This window comes from Rattus norvegicus, chromosome 11 (assembly GCF_021556685.1).
Source record: "Rattus norvegicus strain SHRSP/BbbUtx chromosome 11, alternate assembly SHRSP_T2T, whole genome shotgun sequence".
NCBI lineage: Eukaryota > Metazoa > Chordata > Mammalia > Rodentia > Muridae > Rattus > Rattus norvegicus.
In genome coordinates, this window is record NC_141544.1 from 28,140,121 (window position 1) to 28,163,035 (window position 22,915).

At 36.3% G+C, this 22,915-nt stretch overlaps 1 protein-coding gene and 1 long non-coding RNA gene across 20 annotated transcripts in view; one reads left to right on the top strand and one right to left on the bottom strand.

The window, feature by feature from the left end:
- Positions 1-22,514, bottom strand: part of Samsn1 (SAM domain, SH3 domain and nuclear localization signals, 1) — a 50,226-nt gene extending 27,712 nt beyond the window's left edge. Inside the window, exons 1-2 of the mRNA NM_130821.2 lie at positions 22,376-22,514; positions 3,365-3,436 (exon numbers count right to left, since the gene is read on the bottom strand). Of these exons, the coding sequence (NP_570834.2) occupies positions 3,365-3,436; positions 22,376-22,432 (129 nt within the window). The 5' untranslated portion in view covers positions 22,433-22,514. The remainder of the gene's footprint in view (positions 1-3,364; positions 3,437-22,375) is intronic.
- Positions 1-22,915, top strand: part of LOC148002471 (uncharacterized) — a 219,017-nt gene that overhangs the window by 122,165 nt on the left and 73,937 nt on the right. For 2 of the 19 annotated variants that reach the window (XR_015632908.1, XR_015632925.1), the window contains one exon: positions 22,363-22,444. The exons of the other annotated variants lie outside the window; for them this stretch is intronic. This is a non-coding gene — a long non-coding RNA (uncharacterized LOC148002471). Of the gene's footprint in view, positions 1-22,362; positions 22,445-22,915 lie in introns of those variants that run through there. 19 annotated transcript variants of the gene reach the window in all.

Sequence of the window (22,915 nt, forward strand, 5' to 3'; positions counted from 1 at the left end):
CGCTCCATGGGAGTAAAGCTTTCTCTGTACACTTCATTCTACTCTCAGGAATATTTCCAGGCACGTTAACGGGCTCAGTAACCTTTAAAAATATGAAATTCTTGATGTATAAATTTGAGGCAGTTTGTCCACCTCCACTGGAGGACATATTTGGACTAGATGTTCTTGCTACCTCAGATGTGGAAGCAATGAACGGTGAAGGTCTTCTGCATGAGGAATGCCCACCATGCTTGACGGGTGGGCAGCTACCCATACCTCACATAAGAAATGACGGGAAACTTCTGTTTAGTGAGCATGAATATTTTAATATGAGAGTTTAAGCACATAGTTAACATCATTATTAATCAATATTATATTTTGCCTCATATCTTACCCCAAATTGCATATGATAAATATGAATGGGCAGCCAATTTAAGCCCTCATTGCACATTATTAATTTTTACATTCAAGGTTACAAAGGCAAAGAGTCTTTGCTTAATTCAAAGTATCAGAATGAAATAGAATTGGGAAGCAATTTAAAAAGTTATTTGGCCTTTTCTTCCTTCTTTCCGGTGTTTAAACTTTGTTTTTACCATAAACTTACTTTAGTAACTGATATAAACGTCACTTAGTTACAACTGATATTAATACTATTATCGAAGCGTCAAGTAATGCAATACGAATGCTGCTAGGTTTTCTTATCATTGTTTACAGAAGCTTCAGAGAAAGTAAATTCTGAATTCGTTTTCTTTTCTGTGAAGTTCTCCATAGCCTGAACTCCACTTTCTGTCTAGAATTTACAGGTCTGTTGTCATCGTCAACATCGCCATTGCTTCCCATCTCCAGGTGTTAGGAAGTAGCCATTTTTATCTTCCACTGCAACAATACTCTGGAGTACCTAACAGGAATCCTGCCACTGTGTAGATGACCGTGAACAGAATAAAGAATTGATGCTGGGTTTCTGAAGAATGAGAAACTACTTTATCAGCTCTGCTAAATGCTTGAACAAATGACAAAGTCATTACTACCTATCCCAATGACCGCGAATGAACCTGAGGTACTGTCATAGCTTTATTAAACACTAAATGGCAGCAGAATACAGCAGTAAATGGTTATAGAGAAGTAAAAGTTAATATGAAACTAAGTGAAAATAGTCATCTAAGTAAGTACCCCTGTGTATATACACACGTACATAAACGAGTACTTATACATATATGTTTATGTGAATACATATATAATTATATTATTGTAATACATTAAGAATGTAGATTATATGCCAAACAACCAGAGCTTCCAGGGACTAAGCCACTACCCAAAGACTATGCGTGGACTGACCCTGGACTCTGACCTCATAGGTAGCAATGAATATCCTAGTAAGAGCACCAGTGGAAGGGGAAGCCCTGGGTCCTGCTAAGACTGAACCCCCAGTGAACTAGACTGTGGGGGGGAGGGCGGCAATGGGGGGAGGATGGGGAGGGGAACACCCATAGAGAAGGGGAGGGGGAGAGGCTAAGGGGATGTTCGCTCAGAAACCGGGAAAGGGAATAACAATCGAATGTAAATAAGAAATACTCAAGTTAATAAAGTTTAAAAAAATTATGTAAGAATAGAAAAAAAAGAATAGGTTCTGTAGAGGACATCATTCCACTTATACTATTGTTTTCCCATTTAAAAGATCCTAAATAAAAGGACCTTTGCCATTAAAAAAAAACAATGTAGACTGTAAAACACGTTTTCAGTGGCTAGGTTTTATATAGACAATTTGGAAAGATCTAGAATCACTTAGGAATTGAATCTCTTGAGTGTTTGTGTAGGATGTTCCGGATTACATAATTGACGTGGGAAGAGTCACCCAGTGTAGCCACCATTCCCTGGATGGACCTTATAAATGGAGAAAGGAAACTGAATGGTAGCGGTCATTCATTGCTCTCAGCTTCTTGACTACGGATGTGATATGACCTGCTGCTTCAACATCTCACAGCTTCGGCTTCCCTACCATGATGGCTTTAATCCTTAGCTGAACTATGAAAACAAAGCACCACTCTCTCTAGAGTTCTTCCTGACTGTATTTTATCACAACAGCACAGAAAAAATTAAGTCAGGAATTTGTGTGTGTGTGTGTGTGTGTGTGTGTGCACACGCATGTGTATTTGTGTGTAATGGCTTATCTATATATTACATAAATCAATAAAATATATTCTACATATAGGCATATGTTAATGCATATATTAAATAATGATATAGGAAATGTTAATTTACTGTATTTAGAATATTCCTTGCTGAATAAAAACACACACACACGCACATGCACGCACACACACATCTGTAAGTGATATTTATATAACATGTTTATCTAAAAGCAACTATTTGTGAGTTCACTGGGTCAGGGTCAGGTTAGGGTTGGGGTTGGTAATGGATATGTGTTGCAGTCTTAGTTTTCTCAGTGTGCAACTCTGTTATTTGGCTAACTACTGTGCCTTTCCATCACAGATGGCCCCTAGTAAATAAGACAGTATAGCAGAACGGCAGGCATTACATCAAATAAGAGGCTGAGTTGTGCCTTCACAATGTGATAACTCTGAAGTAGAAAAGGAACTATGCTATATATCACTATATATCATATATCATATATCATGTTACATGTTATGTGCTACATATTATATATTATATTATATTGTATAATATATTATATATTATATTGTATATTGTATATTACACATTATATTAACTATATATTTATTCAACATAAATTGAAACACCGATTGTTCCTATTTAGGTAAGCAAATTGGTAACTCTATACTTCATAACAAGCAGTCCATTAAATATAGCTGTCATTGGTACTGCTGTCATTATTATATACAAAATTTAATATTAAAGCCCACTTTAACATTACTGTTAGGCCATACACAAAGTGCTTAGTTTCCAAATATGTGTGTAAATGTAACCAGCGAGATATTTAGTGTATACACTAGAAGTGACAGAGTTCAGTGGTGTAGCTACATGCTCGTCTGATCAGAGTGACCGTCACGCCCACCTCGCATGCTAGAGACTCAGGCGTGGTTATTGCTTCAGCATGGAAATGCTCAGGCGACTTGGAACTGTCAATGTAACTTTGATTTATAGCTAGCTTTAATTTATAACTAGCTTGAAATTCTCCTTCTGCCCAAATATTGAGCCAGCTTTTTAAATAGCTTACCTTAGTGCCCAACATGGTGCCAGATGCTAAGTATTTGCTCATCTATTTCAAAGTTCTGTGTGAGTGTTCAGGACTTGAAAGATGTTTTTCATTTCCTTACCTAACTCAAAAATTAACACTCTCCTTTTACATTATAAGCTCTTATAATATACTATCATAATATTCATAAAGATGAAATAAAATACCAACCTCGATTGAGTCATCAGATTTTGATATGGAATTATTCCGAAAACGATCAAAATTCCCAAAACTGCTGCTGCGCTGTAAAATTGAAAAAGAAAAAGAAACTTAAGGTTTGTGACGTCCACAACTGAAATCAGTAAACTTTATTATAGCTTCTCAGAAATGTCTTTCAAATATGGAAGGCAATGAAAAGTTCTCTAGGCTTTCAAAAGGCAACGGATGTATAAACATTATTCATATTTTATGCTAAAATTTATAAAAATCATCCTTTGATTTGTGTAATAGTGGTTAAGACTGGGGTTATTTTTTTTAATTATTCACAGCATTACTTAGGTTCCTGACCCAAGCATCTGAAGCCTATGAGAATTCTAAACTGAGTCTTCTTTACACTTCTAAACACTCATTATTTTCAGTAGGAAAGGACAGGCAGTATTTATCAACAAAGTGGGCAACGCGTAAAACACAACAATGAAATCAAGCAAGGGTCAGAGTAACTGTTCTTCTGCCTTCTAAGATAAGCTTCCTGAAAAACAAAACTAACCCCAGTTCACTTCCCACTAATAAATTCTATTAACTTTAAATTCCCTGTCAGTTATCAGAACGCAATGCATACGTGTAGACCTATTAATAAACTGAACATGTAGGCATGCACAGACAAAGACGGAGGGTCAAACGGAATCTCTTCACATTTCACATGGAATTATAATGAGATCCCAGTCCCTTTCCCCATTGGGCAGGTCAAGTTCTCTCATTGATTTCAAGGACTATCTTCATATGTTGTTAGGAGACTACGCCCCTAGTGTTAGAATTGTTATTCGTATGCAACTCAGTCAGTAGGTAATTACCACTAATCTGGAGATGCCTCAAAGTTAAATGGCTCTCCTGAATCATTTTCAAAATTCTTCAAAATCACTGAGTCAAAAAATTGACTTTCTCACTATTTAATTTTATTCATTGTTTAGGGTGGTGGGTATCTAATCACACGTGTGTGTGTGTGTGTGTGTGTGTGTGTGTGTGTGTGTGTAACCACAGATCCAAAGAAGATAGCTTGTCCTAAGGATTACACCTCATTTCAAAATAATACGTTTTAGAAGTTAATAGATTTTAATGAAAAAGAAACCGAGAAATTTGAAAAAAGGCTCAATAGCAGTAGTCAGTAACCTATAGAATTTGTTATTGTCCACTCAGAACTTTCTCTCTCTTTAAAACCTCTTTGCTAGAAAAGCTTTGTCTTTGGAATCATTCTTAGACACACCTCTCACCACCAATTGCCGTTAAAGCATTTTATTTCTCTTATAAAATGAGTCAAAATAAAAAGATCCTGAACACATGACATATAGCTGGCCTATTGGACACTGTACTCTAGAGCATTGCTCCAAGGATGATGACTGCTGTAGACACATCGTACTTTGCTGACTTGCCTCTCCTGCTGAACTAGCTCACAGCTCTTTTTGCTTATAGGGAGACCAGAGACAAGATAGCCGAAAGTATGTTCCACAGTGGAAAATACCAAGTCATCTCATACAGAGCTTACCAAACTAGAGATAAACCCAGAGCATGGACCGCTTCACCTTGCCTAGTGAATTTTCCACCAGGCCATCAAGGCTCACAGATCAGAGAGAAGTGAGGAAACTCTTGTCCTACTCACAGATGAATCCATCAAGGACAGTCATTCCTCTGTTGTATACTTGAGACATTCTTTTGGACTATTGTAACCAGGCCTGTGGCAGGTCAGTAGCCTATATCCAGCCTATGGTGCCTATTTCATATTCATGAGGGCTACAGGATGCTTCCCACTGTTGGATAATGGGGCCTGTTACAAGGGAGGGCACAGAATAGATTCACTTCAGCATTCCTCTGCCCAGTATTATTCCATTAAGTAATCAATAGCCACCACCTTTTAAAATTAATTCTTCCCCCATTATACCAATAAAGAAAAGCAGATATGGGAATAGTGATTTTAAAACATAAAAAACTCCTACTTTGGGTCTTGTCAGCCCTGTCAATACTCATTCCTCAGCAGCCTAAAGACCGAGAAGTCGCTCTGTCCACCCTCGGATACTCTTAAGAAGCAAATTTCAGTTCTTATTTAAAAGGGCACTTACCATATTTCATTATCCACTCTAAAAGTTAGTTACTTTCCGAGAAGATGGTTTCATAATATATTTATAGGTTATAGCTTATGTCAGAAAGGAGTTAATGTCTACTATGAGGTATGGACAAGAAATGGATTTATAATTTCTACTGTCAAATTTTATAGTGAAAAGGTGAATTATGAGGAAGTAAAGCCTGCTTCCTACATAGTAGTCCTTTTTTTTTTTTTTTTTGGATCTTTTTTTTTTTTTTTTTTTTTTTTTTCGGAGCTGGGAACCGAACCCAGGGCCTTGCGCTTCCCAGGCAAGCGCTCTACCACTGAGCTAAATCCCCAACCATAGTAGTCCTTAATAAAAGGGAACGTGTTTGAATATTCACAAATTTGTATGTGTGATCAGTTTGCAGACAGTAGCTGGTGACAGAAGTTCTAACTAAGATCAAGTAATTACATGAACAAAAAAGCTGTCTCTGGGAAAATCAGCTTGAATAAAAAAGCAATTTAAAATGTAGGTAATATTTGGTAATGGTGGCATTAGATCATACTTGCTCTATACATTTTGTGTAAGTATACTGCAAGGGTTTGGAGTGTAGTTCAAAAATAGAACACATACTTTGCATGTATGTGCAACTCTATGTTCATCTCAGCTCCACCCCAGACAAATGAAGTATATAGCCCTTCTTATACCTTTAGTTAATCATTTGCAAAATTGCGCATCTCTGGAGGGAAATTTGGCAACATCTAGTAAGTTTTCATATATAATTGTATTTTGTCATAGCAATTACATTTCTAAGTTTTGATGCCAGACTAAGGTGAATATCCTAGCATATGAATATAGCTACTAACATATGAATGCACAACACATTCATTGTAATATTTCACCCCAAAACCTGTAAACTTCAACACTTACCAAGAGGATGCTAAGTGAGTGGTATGTATTTATATCAATAAAAAAACCACTGAAATTTGTTTTTCCCTAATTCAATGGAAACAGAACTCACTAGCATAAACTGAAACTGATAATACAAAACAGAGGAAGGTGTGTAGAACAAGTGACCATTTATGTAAGTGAGAAAATATTCTGTATGACTCAAGAAGGCAAATGCAGGCTTTCTTTCGGAGACATACAAGTGAAAGCTAGTGAATGGGCATGGCAGAAAAAAAAAACATGTCTCTCTGAATATGTGTCATTTCATAGATTTGAATACAAATCTGTGTAAAAGTTTCTCAAATTCATAAACAAAATACAATCAAAGTAAAAAGCACTAAACTTTAACATCCAAATGAAACCCATCAGCTAACTCTAAATTGAGTTGACTGTTTAAAGGAAAACTTATTACAAGTCATTTTGAAACGAAGTAACTTGGCAGTCTGTACACAGAAATACTGCAAGGGCAAAATGGAATGGCAAACTAAATCTTAACCTTTTTGCTGCCATCCTGGTTAGTAGGACTGGTGCATATATAAACACTGAATAATAATTAAAGTCAGTAACAAGGTCCATTTAAGTCAAGATTATCAGAATATAATAAAATCATTGCAGATATAAAACAAAGTGCTTCAGTAACCCACAGTCTTAAATCCCAATCGAAAGGACCGTGAGATTTTCCCAACATCCTTCTAAAAGCATTCTGTTTCTAGCTGCACTCACATAATATAAAGGTCTAGAACAATGACAATACAGCCTTTTGTCAATTCTAATTCACAAATTAGACCCTTTGCACACACCTTTATGTCTCCTGTTTTGTCACACTATAGACACACCTTCCAAACAGCTAGGGGGCTATACTGAAGGGTTTTAGTGTTTGGACAGATTGTAGCCCAAGGCATGCTATTTTAGTTTTCATGGAAGTAATACATGTAATGTACAGTGAAATAATTTCAGTATATCATAACATCAAAATTCATTGATTTGTCATCATACTGAAGAGAAATATCCGTGTTTGTTTTGGGAAATATAATAGCTGCATTTTGAGAACAGACAAAAATAAAAGACAAGGATCTTGACTTTACTGAATGAAATGTATTTCATAGTTAACTGAACAATTGATTGTGGGAAATTATTCTGAATATGTAGGTATTCAGGTTATTAAAATTGATGAAATTATAAAATTACTATTTTGCCAATCTCTGCTATAATACTGGATATAGAGAATAATTATCAATGTCTACTGAAATAAAAGCAAGAAGAACATGTTCTTCATGACTACAGCACGGTATAAGTTTGCACGGGATGGTATTCAAAGGGGAGGGGAGCGGGCGAGGAGAGAGGTATGTGTGTGCACAGGGGCAGGAGCAAAGGATAGAATTGCATCACACTTCCATCTCTGGTCTGGTGCTCATTAATCAGGTTAAGGGTAGCCAGCAAGCTCCAGATATCCTTCAGCCTCTGCCTCCTCAGTGCTGGGTGTAGCACTGTGCCCAACGTTTTTAGTAGATTTGGGGGTCAAATGTTTTTATGCTTACAAGGACAGATAATGTGTAAAAAAAATCTGTGGAAGGAGCCATACTGAAAAATGTTCTGTGTTTAAAGAACACCTAGCTACCTGTGTGTATTTTCATTACAACAGAGACATAGGAACGTGTTCAATGCTGTGAAGAGGATTTAGTTCTCTGAACGGGACAGGGTAGTGGAACTATGTAAGCTTCCTAAACCACTCACCTATTTGAACTATGAACATGGAAGAAAACTATGGAGCCCCTTTTTATAGTATGAGTCAAGCTTTTGACCAGGAGATTTGGCCTTACTTTTCCTTACCCAGCAACCAGCTTATAGAGTTGTCAAATAAAATCTCTGTGTACTATGACTTTAAAAATTCAGCAAGGCACTGGTAGAAGTGTCAATCAATTTCAACGAAAATATTTGCATACATGAATCAGGCTCCCACAGTGTTTTGAAGTATCCTGGCAAATTGGAAGTTATATATACTCACTGCCAGCAAGTTCTCACACCCAAATATTACTCACAAGGCATTTGTTAGTATCCACTCTTCAGATCAAAATTCGTTTGAATATTAATTTACCATTAATATTGTGTTGTAAAAAAGTTAAACCTCAACAAGTCTGTCACCGTTTACCCAAAAGCATTCGAGGATTTGATTGTTCTGGCTGACTCAGGTGCTGAGATGTTGGAGAGTGAAAAATCACATTTAACTCACTTAAAATAATCTGTTAGGATTGCCTCAGCGTTAGATAATCACAGTATCACGCGGTGTCAGTGGAAGGCAGTACGTGGGGGTGTCAGGGAACTTCAAGCTAAAACCGGCAACGAGAGCTGAGAAATCATGCCTTCAGCACTAACACTACAGCCTTTTATAAAGGAAACCAGAGCTGAATAAAATGATCAAGACAAGCAGAACACAGACCAGTGTTGTGGATAGTCTCAGTGTGTACCTGGCTTCCAGGAACCACAGTGAACTGGCCCTTTCCCTACCTCACTAGCCTCACGTCAACTGTCAAACACCCACAGAATGTGCAGACCCCAATGCTATCATCGACTTCTAAACTGCTCAAATTTTCCATACTGAAACTTAACTTTTAGAACTTTATGTGGCACTAAACTGTTTTCAGCAGATTGAAACCATTTCAGAGTTACAGTGGCACAGGGGGGAAGAATTCAGATAAAACCTGAAAACAGTCAATCTAAGAGTGATACTCATAACAGCTGATGTAGGGCATTGAACAAGTTTCAGAGTCAAAAGTCTTGCATATTTAAGATTCTCAGTTTTACCTTTCTATGGTCTACCACTGTGTTCCATTATTTTAGACCGCAAATAAGCACTACAAGTCATGTAACGGTTCTAGAATTCAGTAAAGATTACTCTAGTCTAAGTTAGTTGAAGGGAGCTCAGAAGTAATACATTGATGTGCTCTAAATACATATTTCCAAAAAAGTATCAGGGGGCAAAAATTACAATGAACAATCTTTACAAATTCTATAAAATATAAGAAACAATATTGCTCATTGGTTAAGCTCTATCCCTTGTAAGCATATAGATGTTTGATCCCCTAATCACTAAAAATATTTGATGCAGCGCCACTCCCAGAACCAGGGAGGAAGAAACTAAAGGGTGTCTGGAGCTTGCTGGCCACCCAGTTCAGTGTGAGAATCAGGCCAGAGATCCTGTCCTAAATGAGGTATATGCCGTTTCAAAGAGTAATAGAGTTTCTTTTCTGCCTCCACATACACGTGCACATAAATATGTACAAGGGAACCTACATGGATAAACTGCACACAGATGATCATAAAAGTAATCAATCTTAGTAATACTATCATGTATGTACATCTAGGCCCATAACTATACTCTTAATTTTACAGAATATTAGTTTAAATGATCAAAAATTTGGACATGAAATGATCTCAAATCAACACAAGTTTGTTTCTTCAAAAACTCCTTATTCTAAGAGATTTTGTAGCTGTTTACTGAGACACCCTTTGTAAACCACCAAATCCAAAGGTAGTATTGCTTTTTAAAATGATGAAATAACAAAAAAGGTGGTGGAGTGTTTACTGCATTTGAAAGTACTTCTGGAAGACAAAAATGTGACTAATGTAGACTGTAATTCCTCTTTAGTGGTTGCAGAACAAAAAATACTGTCATATGGACATAATCATTTTAATGACTAATCTTTTTTAAATTTGGAACATTGTTATTTCATTAGGGTTTTTCATTGTCTGAGTGAACAATAATATCTCAAAGTTAAAATTAGCAAGAGCTGAGTCAGCAGTGCTCTTCGTGGCTTCAGCATCAGCTCCTGCCTCCACATTCTTGTGCTGTTTTATTTCCTGTCCTGACTTCCTTTGATGATGAATTGTGATGTGGAAGTGTAACCCAAATAAACCCTTTCCACGTCCCCAAAACAATTAGCAAGAACTCTTAAGTTTTTCTGCAAGTATGTTAGTGTGGATAGTTTGTTAGAAAGCTTTATGGGGGAGCCGCATTGAGAAATGTTGAGAAGCCACTCCTAGGTTTTAAGCGCTCCCGGCTATTCTATAGAGTGCATACTGTCTACAGGTAGTACTTGGGAGGATGTGGGATGTAGGAGGGGGAAGACCGCGGAGCCAAGGTAACAGGGCTTACGTATCTTCCACCCTTACCAAATGCTAAAACTTGCCTTTGGCAACTTTCTCGTTACTAATCTTAGTTTCTATGCACCATGGTACAGGAAAAGCTGTGCAAAGGATAGGGATTCAAATTTCTAATGAATAAAAAAATACATTCTTCTCCAGTAAGTTTAAAAGATAACTTTTGTACACACTTGACCTTTTAATCTGTAACCAAATATTAGTATGATATTAAGTGGTCAATGTCATTACTGATCTTAATCTTCTAACAGTTTTGTCAAATAAGTAAACTTCAAAAACAGATAGTTGTGCATTCTAATATTTTGTGTATGATATGTCTAGCAACCACAGTGATACTAAGTTCCTGGTAAGAGAAGGCAAGTACTATTTAGAAGAACTTCAAACACTGCTCCCCTTTTATGGTAGCCCACATTTTCAATAAATTTAAAAATATCTTTTTTCCCCTTAATATGTGTTTAATTTCTGACTTGCACGGCTTGCAAAGAAAATTATAGTATTATATAACGCAACACTAATCTAGATAAGAAGTGCGGAGCAGAAGCAAAGCTTTAAATATTGGCATTAAGAAAGTTCAAAAAAGATAAGAGTAACTTACCTTCTTATTTATTGAACAATCCTTATTAGAAGTTAATAACTCAGATCTTTTTATTTTTAACCTTTTCAATAATTAAAGGTAGTAAGCCCATGAACATTTCTAATGAAGTCATGATCAGTGATAAGTATGACAAAAGGATGTACAGCACTTCCAAGCCAAGGACACCTTTTTACATATTAAATCATTTAATATGTTGATTCAAACTTTAGGTTTATGAAAACACCTCTAACAAACTTGTCAGTCATGTGTTACAACAACCAAGCCTATAGTTATGACTTATATATGAGTTTATGATGCTTAAATATATATGTATATATTTATAATACATATAATATAATGTAATATTTGATTATAATATATATTAGTGTAACATCTAGTCAGAAAGAAGTCAAGTTCATTCATAGTACTCATTGCTATGACATCATAGTTCAAAGTTGGAAGTTAATTTGGAAGGAATGAATCCATCCAGTAGCTTTCCACCAGACACTCAGGATCACCTGAGTAAGTCTGCACCCTGTAAGTCCCTTACGTTTTAACCACACTCCGCTTTCAGGTGGCCTCTGAGTACGAAATGACCTTTCTAAAGGTCTCCTCAAGGGGTATTTTAGTCATGCAGTGATCTCCTTGAACACAGGTAATGACAAACAATAAGCTAATTCTCAAAAAGTTTTTTTAAGTCATCTTTACTACTTCTAAATGGGTGGGTTTGATGCATGATTTTGGTGACCCTGATTAATGGCCACCGCCAGCCCAGCTTCTGGAGTTGTAATGTGTCTGTGAGATTCCCTTCAGCCAAGCTCCACCATTAATCCAGTGGCATATGTCAGCTCAGCAAAGCAAGGTCACTCTTCTGCTTCAAGGGGAACCTTTTTAGAAATAATAAAACTGACAGAAAGTTCTTTTTTGCATGCTTTATGCTGCCCGAGGTTGAGTGCTGCAGTTAATATCATGAAGCTTATAAACATTCTCTTCCCGGGCAGCAACTGCTGCCACAGGGCTTAGGAGTTTAAACGTGTTTTTTCTCTTAGTAAGAACAGACATGTTTATGTGGGGTAAATATATGATATGCAATCCCATACAGGGAAAGAATATGTGGATAAAAATCATAGAAAGCTTGGGTGCTAGGGTTTTTGTTTTGTTTTGTTTTTTTAAAGAGACCATTGGGTTTTCTTCATTATCAAATACATGTATTATTACAACTAAATCTGTCATTATAAAACCTTTTTTTCTTCCTGCAAATTCACATCTGCCTGTATTTCAGTGTATTAAGGGATACACAGTAATGATGAAAATAAATTGAACCAACAAACAATCTATGGCCTATAATGTCATGTCTCGGAACTCTAGAATATTTACTTCTGAAGGAATTGTATTACTTAAACTATAAACATTTGTTTCATTGTTAATGGCTACTTTAAAATTGGTAGATATTAATAGTGAGGTAATAATACTGCGGTAGTCCTAATCTTGAGTAACCTGTAGATACCCTATCTTAAACAAGGCAAAGAAAAACTATGACTGTACCAAAGGAAAATGGTGACTATGCAATTCTAATAGAGAACATACGTCAGGCAAGCATAAAGATTGCAAAAGAAAGTCAACTGCAACAATAAAATATTCAGGGAATATCCCTACACAATTTCAGTGTGTTCTTTGGTTAGTGCGTATCTAATTCCAATCATTGGATATTGTAAAGTAAGATTCTATATTGGCTAAATATGCTTGGAATCTTATTCTAGATCATAAAGCTACATAATTACAGAATGAAAACTCTTTATTTACTGGTTTTGCTTTATTACATAAATAAAAGCTATTAGAAGTAACACCAGTTAGTCTTAGGAAACCAAGTACATTGAGTGAGTCTCTGGGTCAGATCTTGGGATTCTGTTGGGCTTACTTAAATAAGAACTTTATACTGACTTACTTATAAACAAGGATACCAAGATTTAGCACTTTCGAATATCTCTTGACTGTGAGCGAGTCTTCCCTAAAAAGAGAATGCTGATTCCATACTATTGAAAGAATTATCTCCTCTGGAAGAAATGGCCCATGGTACTGCATGCCACTGGGACCTGGTTTGTTTATTTAGTGAAGCTGGATAATGGTAAAGTCAGGTGGAATCAATTCAGGAGATGTTATTTCAAGAGTTTGTGAGCACATCTGCAGAGCTAAATGAGCACATCTTGCTTCATATATATATACATATATATACATATATATAAAACACATTTTATTATGATGATAAAATATATAATATATAATATATAATAAATTTTATCATTATAAAAAAGCATTATATATACATATATATATATAATGCTCCCTACAAAGCAACACTGTACTGCTGTCATTCATTTCTCATGCATTATAATACACTATTTGTTTATTGCATTGCTGCTTTGCATTCTGATTCTAGAAACAGTTGCTCTGCTTTTTATCATGTGTTGCTCAGATCTTTATCATGGATGGGTTGCTCGGCATCTCTGAAGTAGGTTACTTCTGTAAATGACTAATATTACCCAGTAGTCATGCCACACTCAGTGCACGTATACTGAAAAGTCACTATGGTTTTGCCTTTTAAAAATGTTTTTGATGGTAATCAAGAATAAAAGGAAAGAGAGGAGAGAGAGAGAGAGAGAGAGAGAGAGAGAGAGAGAGAGAGAACTACCTCCAATGTACTCTGAAAGTCAGAAAGACTGAGTTCGTCCTTCTTGAGTTCTCCCCTCAAAGGATACAAATTTGAAGATAAATCTGCTCTTGACAGGAGAGCTAGTTGGAGTGAAAGAAACTATAGCCCCAAAAATGGAGCAGTTATGAAATAAGGATTACACAAGATTATCTAGTGAACATAGTTAATACAGGACACATACATGTGCTAGCAACCTACAATAAGCCTCCATGACAGGCTTTATCATGTCCCCTTTTTCCAATCACAACACCAAGGTTCAAATAAGGTTTAGTAAAGTACCCATAATCTGGATTAGAAATTATCAATATCATACCTTCAAACCCAGGTCTGTGTGACTCCAGTCCATGTAGCCTACTCTTTTGCTAACTAATGACTTCTACCATGTTGGAGTCACTGAGGCACGCTTTCGTGACATGACAGTCAGCTTAGTAGTCAACGAAGCATGAGCTCATGAACATACAGACACATTGAAGAGGACAAGCAGCAGAGTGAGTGGTCATAGCGTCAGGAACAGAGGTCTCTATGAGCCCCTAAACCAGATGGTACATTAGTGGGTTATCTTTGTAAAGCACCTCAGAAGATCCCAATATGTAATTACAAAGTACTGCTTAACGGTACAGAGCAGATTTTATCCCTCTGTTTTAAAAGATGCCTCAGAGAAGCTACTGGATTATAGCAGAGGTACATCTGGATGAGAGAAGACGAGAGTTCGAAGTGGGCGGGAGGGTGTGAGAAAGGGCAACATGCAGGGCAATCGAGTTCAGGTCAAGTGTGGAGAAGCTCTCAGAAGTAAGGCCTCAAAGATGGCTGGAGAAAAGAAGCAGCTGGAGATCAAATCATCACCTCTACTAGTGGGAGCTCTCTGGCTGTTAGTGGCTAAACTGTGTTGCCCTCTGGGTCGTCTTCTAACTTGAGTGTTTCAGAAGGTAACTGTGTGTGAAGAACTTCAAAGAGATCATTAACTAAATGATGTAATCATTGGGGTGTTTCTTAATAAAATCCCACTGGATTCTTTATAGGATGTCAGTAAGACAGAAAGAGATCCTGGGGTAAATTGCACAGAAAAAGAAAACATGGGGCATCTATAGGCCAAAGCTAGGCGCTCTGTGGCAGAGTCTCTTCTCTTGCAGACCTCCTTGGAAACCAAACGTCCTTCCATGTTAATTTCAGATGAGGTGAATTTAACTCTAGTGACAGTGGCTTTCTTCCTGTGTACAGGAATCACCCCAACTACCACCACAGACAATTTCAAAACATCCCTTCTTCTTAATTCAGGACAGCTTTTTTTTTTTTCTACTAAGAAGTGAACGTCAATGGGTTATTTCAAAAAATCCACCTGAATTCTTAGTATTAGCGAAGAGGGAGAAATGAATCAGTTGGTAAGCCATGACCTGAAAATTTAGATATATTGTTTATGGACTTGATTCCATTGCTTGAAAAAATACATTCCCTGTGGATAATGAAATCATTTTTCTCTAAAGCAGGGAAAGACAAGAGACAAATGGAGTTTTAACAAGTGTGTTAGTAGTCCAGGTAGTGGCTCTACGTTCTTCCTATAGAATATAAAACATTCAGGTCTTATACCAAGGGGAAGCCATGCTCTCTCACTCTCTGGATTTTTCTGCATGCTGACTTAGCACTTTCTAAGTATTTGCAATCCATTTGGCCCCAAAGCGTTGCCTCTTGCTTGAGACTAAATTTTGGTTTTGGGTTTACATTCTACAGGATGGGAAAATCTAAAGCCTATTAGTGACTTGTTAGAAAAAATATTTGTCACTAAAGAACAACTAATAATTTTAATCAAATTAATAGTGAATTGAATAAGTTATGAGTTCACCCATCAAATAAATATATTTTGAAGGAAGATGGAAGTTGTATATCAATTATTCATGACTTCTTTGAACCAGTGAACAATAAACGTGAGCTATTTCTTATCATATGGGCACAAGCTGAATAGAAAGATTATGGGATAGTAGCAGTCTGAGTGTTTGCTATATTTGAAGTGTGAATACACTTAAAGGGATATCATCTTTCCAAACGGATGACAGATTCTAAGTCTTGTCCACAGCACACTCATGATTCTAGTCCTCCGATGGACCCAGTTTTCCAACTCCTATTATTTGAAACATTACACAGTGAACTGAATTTATCTAAAAGAGTATCTTAAAATTAAATCCAAAAAGCAACAGCAGCAACAGCAAGGTATAGATTTGGTTATAGAAATATTGTTATGTAAAATCTAAATCCTTTCTTAATTTTGAGTGAAATACTTCACATGTGTAGGGTTACACTGTTTTCTATAAACTAACAGAATATGGTGTCATGTCATTGAGGTTTTTGGAATATTTTTAAAGTTAATGAAACTTGGTGTGGGTATCATGCCTTGAGTTATTGATCAGGGGAGTTCCTGGTATCCAGCAGGCAAACACTTGACCCCATTGTTGTAGACACTACAAATTTTGGACAAAGGATATTTAAAAATCAATTTGCAACTGACCAGGAACCTTCCTTTCTACTGGCTAGTTCTCATACTGCGAGGTACTATGTATACTGTGAGGCGGGGGTTATCCCCAGTCTGCCCAGTCTGCCCAGCTGTGAATCCCATGAGCTATATATTGAACAACATTGTCAACAACATTGCCTATGGGTACAATATGGGCACAAATGTTAGGTGTATACCAGAGAGAGAGAGATGGAGAGAGAGAGAAGAGAGAAAGGAAAGAGAGAGGGGGAGGGGTAATTGGGGAGTTGGGTGGTGTAACAAACTGTTTTTGGATTGGATTTGAAGCCTGCTTTATAGGAGGGAATTCATGCCTGATGTAATAAATTTACTCAAGTACCCATAGTTGAGTAGTTCACAGGTCACAGTGGTGCCCTGAATGTACTGTTTCGTTTAGTCAGTGTTGTAGCAAACTATCATCAATGCTTATCCTTATACTAGTAGATTTGTACAGCTCTCGTACTTCGTCAAAGAGTTTCCTTTGTGCAACGGGTGGTAGTTAGTGCAAAAGCTCATAACTGATTAATTTTCAGAGAATAAGTGACAGAGGACTGTTCCACCCAAAAAGGGACTTCTGTATCAACCCACCCACAAAGCTCTGGGGGCCATATGAAAGCAGATGTGGTAGCAGGTTGTGCACGCATTTACATCCACCCTTGGTTCGTTTTTGAGTCAGAGGTTATGGAAGAACCAAACAAAACGGTATTTTCTGGACATGTCAGAACGCCAGCTCCAAGCACTCACAGCTCCTGCATTTATATGTGCAAGATCTGCAGGAGATAAAGGTCGTCAACATTCCAGCACGGCGGGTGGAGTCATGCCAGCTCCCACCCCTGAGGAGGTATTGACAGGTGCTAACTTCTAAGGGAGGGGGAAGTTCGGTTTCCTCAAAGGTGTGTCCCTGGTAGGTCAACCACACTCCAGTGGATGGTTCCAACCCCATGAATATATGCTCAACACAACTTTGACTTGGACTTGGTGACTTCTTTAAAAAAATGTAACAATAATCATTTTTGACCAGTAAGAAAAAATTAACGCAGTTCTGAATGCTGAAATTGGACAGATATAACATAATATCTGAAGTGTACTTGAGAAGGGTTGGGGGGAGTGATAGGATTAAATTTTTATTGTGTAAAGTTCTCAAAGATTTAATAAAGTGATCAAAGGACATAGGTTTTGTGTGCAAGTGTGTTAAGTAAATACCAGGTCCCGAAAGAGCCTCCATTTTCCTGTACCTGGTTAAATAAGAGTTAAAGTGCATTTTAACAGCCTTGGTACAAAAAAACAATACAGGCGTCTCTTTAATGCCACAACTACGTGTCATCCCTGTCTAGGAGCATAAATTCGCACAGCGGGCAGTGCAGTGAAAACAGCTTATAATCAACTCATCACCTCTCATCATCGCTGGGATCAAATGCAAATGGGAAAGAATGCCACTTCAGTCACTGCGAGTGAAAATTAGCATCTGTGACACTAATGGTGTCTCATTCTGTATGCACTTTAGATTAAAAAGAACCTTTTTTAAAGAAGCTATTTCAAGAAGGGCCATTATTCCGATGTTTCCCTTTACAATGACAGTGGTATTGAATCTTCTTAACTGGAAGAAGACCTCAGTGAAAATGTATTTATATAGATTACCATAAGCCAACATATTAAGTCTGTGTAGTCCTAATTACACTTCCAAATCTCATCTGGGTGGTCCATACCTTTTTCCTTATAAACTTTCTAGCATGCTCTCTCACCTGAAACAAAGGTTGACCATGAGAGGACAATACGTTTTCTAGGAATCTTGCAAAATCTTGGGCACATTGGGGTTGTTCTTTAACACTCAAAAATGAACCAAGGGTGGATTTAAACACATGCACAACCCGGTAGCCCAAAACCACAGTTAACAGACTCAGGAAACTCTAATATTCCCCATATCTGTTGAGACCTTACTATGTTGGGAAGCTAAGCAAAGAAGAAAGAGACAAGCTCTTAGTTTTGGCATCATATAACAATTTTATAAAACCATTTGGCAATTAAGGAAAAAATGCATACAATTCTAAATGCTGAAATCTTGATATAGTACCTGGAGAGATTTCATGGTAAAATTCCTGAATATAGTTGGAAGAGGAGAAAGTCCCTAAATTCCTTTTCAAAGTACACAGATTTCTAATGATGGGGTCTTGTTGGTGTCTTTAACAGTCATCTGGCATTTAAGACAGACAATGCTGGTCCTGTCACAGCGGCAGTAAGACATCCAGGATTTTGACAGCACCAATTGGCATGTGTTTTCATATGACACTATATTTCATCTATGTATCTCTGGTTAAGGTAATGGATTTTTAAAATGCATATAATCTTTAGTGTGCCTTTGACTCTTCATTTATGAGGCTAGGTAAGACTTGATCTCACATAGAGTTAGAACAAGTATTAAAGAGAGTAGAAAATCTGAATAGAGTGACAGTTACATCATAAATTAATAACAAACACAGGCAGCAAAAATAAAAGTGTTAGACAAACACAAGAAACACCATGCCTTATAATCATTTGTGCATTTATAGATCACAAAAACAGTAGAGATGAAAACCTACTGGGTCTGCATGTGGAATATGTTTACTTGTCTCTAAAGTCACTGTCAGCATTGGGCACTAGTGCTAAAACAGTCAAAATAAAACTCAAGAGGAAAGTCTGGTGTATAAAGCAAGGTTATTTTTAAGTACCCTAAATGTAGAATTCTTAACCACTACTCACCAAGTTTCATTTTTAATTGGAAATTACCCAATATGCCAGATGGAGTTCGGGTGTATACTAAACTTGTAAGAATTTATTAACTTTTTAGTACATACAGTTACCTACTTGATAATGTCTTCTATTTTGTGACTCTCAGTCTTTGCTTTTAATGTTTAAGAACATAGTTGAGCGACAATCTTACATACAAGCTATTTAGCTGAAATAATCTTTAGCAAAATAGAAAAACAAACATAAAAATGTACATCACAAGTGATAAAAAAGTTGTGGCAAAACTATAATTTTATTTTAAAGTTCAATTTATTAGAATGTTTATTGATAAGTACTATCTATACACATAAGAAAATAATAAATTATTTTATATGTAGAATTCTCTAAAATCTATCACTACATTTTAGATTCATAAATATTTTAACATCACAGCTATAGACCTATTAGAAAATGCAAATAGCAAACTCTTTTGCTGTAACATTATTTTTAGCTATTATAGATGAAAATAAGAATTGTTCAGATTGCATATAAATCTGGCTACCATATGAATTTCAACACATGTATAAAGTCTGTAAATGTTCAAATCAAGCATCTCTCTTCCCTTCTCAAACATTTATCAAGTTATTTCTTTATGTGTATATGTGTGTGTACATGGATGTACTTGTGCACGTGTAAGTTGAGTGTACATGTACGTACGTGTGTGTGAAGGTCACTAGACAATCTCAGGTGTTATTCCTTCTCAGTCCCTGTCTGCTTTGGTCTTTGAAACAGTGATTCTTACTACTTGAGTCTTGATGGCTAGGCTAGGCCATGCTAGGCAAAGCTAGCAGGCCAGCATTTTCCAGGTCTTCGCCTGTATCTGCCTCCTGTGCTGAGTTAAGAGGCACTTAACAGCACCCTATATTTTCACATAGGTTCTGATGAAATACTGCAGGTCATCATGCTTGCATGTCAAGCATTTTACAGACTGAGACTTACCCTCACCCCAACCTACCATTTCATTAGAAGATGCTACATTTTAATTACAAATAGCCATCTTATTATCCCATAGCATCCCAGAACTTCTTACTCCCATATAATTTAGTACCCATCGGTCTATTAAACAAAAAGTTCATTACTTTTTACTTAAGGTAATATTAGATAAAATAGGTTTCTCCATGTGTGGTCTGAGGGGATTAAACCTATGCACAGAGGTGGTGCTATACCATGCAATTATATCTAAAACTCTAATTTAATTAAACAGTAAAACCAAGGAAATCCCCCCATACTCCACAGCACAAAGAACGAAGCCCTGTGGGTCAGGATATGGAAAATATCTGATAGATAATCAGTATCATCAGTGACATCCTGTATTTCGGGCCAATTTCTTGGTAGCTTTAATGTGTCTTTGTAGACAGATGTCACACTCCCTTAGTACATGTGGTGGAATTTGTACTCCTTCAACTAGCCATCTATGGAAGGCTCAGAACATAATGTGTTCTTCTCTGTCATTCTCTACTGAGTATACTCCTTATTCATGAAATACGCAAAATTTTTCTATTGAGAAATAAATATGAATTAGTAGGAGATTTTTTTCTAAAGACAATTATAGTAATCAGAAAGTTATTAGTTTCACAATAAAAAGATAAATCCATATATGTCTGCAGTGTGACTATTTCTCATGATATATTTTATTCTCAGGTGCGTCAAGTGTGTTTTTAGTTTATATATGCAGACGTCAATAAGATGACCAATAGTTCATATGTACTCTATAACTACTGTTATTTAGACTATTGCAAATAATGAAAGATCATTTTGATTACAGTTTAGTGAAGTGATATTCTGATAATATACTGCACGATACAGTCCTTATGAAATAGTCAAATGTCATTTTTGAAACATTTTGAGGGAAGCTACTGTTGGATCTTAATACCTCCCAAAGCTATAGACAATTGAATATTTTCATTTAATCAGGGATATTCTGCATAAAATAAGCATATGGGACCAGAGATACGGCTCAGCTGTTAAAGGCTAGGCTCACAACCAAATATAATTGTATGAATGATACTTTGAAAAACCTTTTTTGTATATTTTGGGATGTGTTGCTGTGAATTTTTATTCTAGTAATAAAGAGACAGAAAGTGATATATTTTTATGCCTTGTGTTTATAAGATGCTTGTCTAACCTTTGTTGAATTTTTGTATTAGAAAAAATAATATTGAAAATCAGGTAGTTTTAGTTTCTTATACTAGGAAATAGTTTATTCTCAGTTTAGTTTAGATCTTTTGGAGAAGGTTTTAAATCTTTGAGGACTATTCCATGCCACCTCAGTTCAGAAGGAAAATCGGTCCCCAAGAGTATTTATCTCACAGACAAAAAGGATTGAATTTTTTTTTGAGAAACCTTAGGCAGAAATTTTCTAACATCATAATTTCATACTGAAGAAATTAATGTTACTAGTAAAACTAGTTTAGAGTTCAATAAAAATGTAGCCATGGCCTTTTCTCTATTATTTTAATGGCAATTATTATCAAGAGAAAGAATAAAAGAACATTCTGCATAAAACTGGATTATCAAATTTACTAATTTATAATTTTTTCTGTCTTCCTAAAATAGGGCACAATTCTCTCTCTAGTGACACTGTAGAAAAGCATGTCTCCAATAAGATATCATAGCTTAACAGTCGAATTACAAAAAGAATAAAAAAAAACCTAAAATTTCTCCATTTTATAGTCTTCTTACTGTTATGTATTTTAAATGTCTAAGATGTAACAGATAAAATAATATCTTCAGTACACTGGCAAGACATTGAACAATCAAGGAATGAAAATATGCTGAGAATTCATGATATTAATGGTTAAGCAGAGGACACCAAACAGAGTTCTATAAAATTATCCTAACCCAATCTTTGCCACCAACATAAAGGGTTTGATCCAATACACAATTGTAAAGACCAAAATTGCCCATCAGTATGCAAATTCTTCCATATGTATTTTGATGCCCTCAGCCCTCTACTCAATTTATGTGCCAGATGAAGTGTCATGAAAGTAGTGTTGATGGTGTAGGCTGTGTGTGTGTGTGTGTGTGTGTGTGTGTGTGTGTGTGTGTGTTTTATGTATGATGTGTGTCACTGTGCATGCGTGTTTGAATTGTTGTGTGTTTGAGTGAGTTTGTGTATGTATGTGTATGTATACATGTATATGTCTATATGTGTGAGAGGAATGTAAATGTGTGTGTGTGTGTGTGTGTGTGTGTGTGTGTGTGTGTGTGTGTGTGTGTGTGTGTTGCCTGTATGTGCTGCTTTCTAGTAAAATCTTTTGGTTTGTTTTACTCTTTTAGAAAATAAACTTACCTTCGGTTTTTGGTGTTTCTCCTTCTCTGAAGCATTGGATGGCTTCCTCTTTAGCATTTTGACTTCAGGCCACCTCTAGTAAGTACAGGTTCTGCTCTTACAGAGACCTCTGAGAGCAGGCACCGTTACTGTTCGTGATACACAGCATCTGATAGCACTGAGGAAGTGTCTGATGTGACACTTCCTCCTCTGGTCAGGATGTGACTTCAGTGTCTGCTTGGGGGAAGGTTTCTTTTTTTTTTTCCCCTCTCCTTCCTTACCGTAATTATTTGGTAACTCTGTATTGTATTCTCAGTGCTATAGTCTATGATATAATTCCGATCTCACACCCTTGACATGGTTACAGTAATTACTAAGGGTGTAATGATTTGAAAAACAAAACTTATTTTCTCAGTTTACGTAAAAGTAAAAGAATTGAACACTTTAAATAAGATGATACAAGAGGAAAATATCTGAACCAATAAATAAAATCAAATAGAATATTGTGGACTTATATTATTAAAAATTTGAGGCTATTTAAAGAATTCCATCTTATATTTC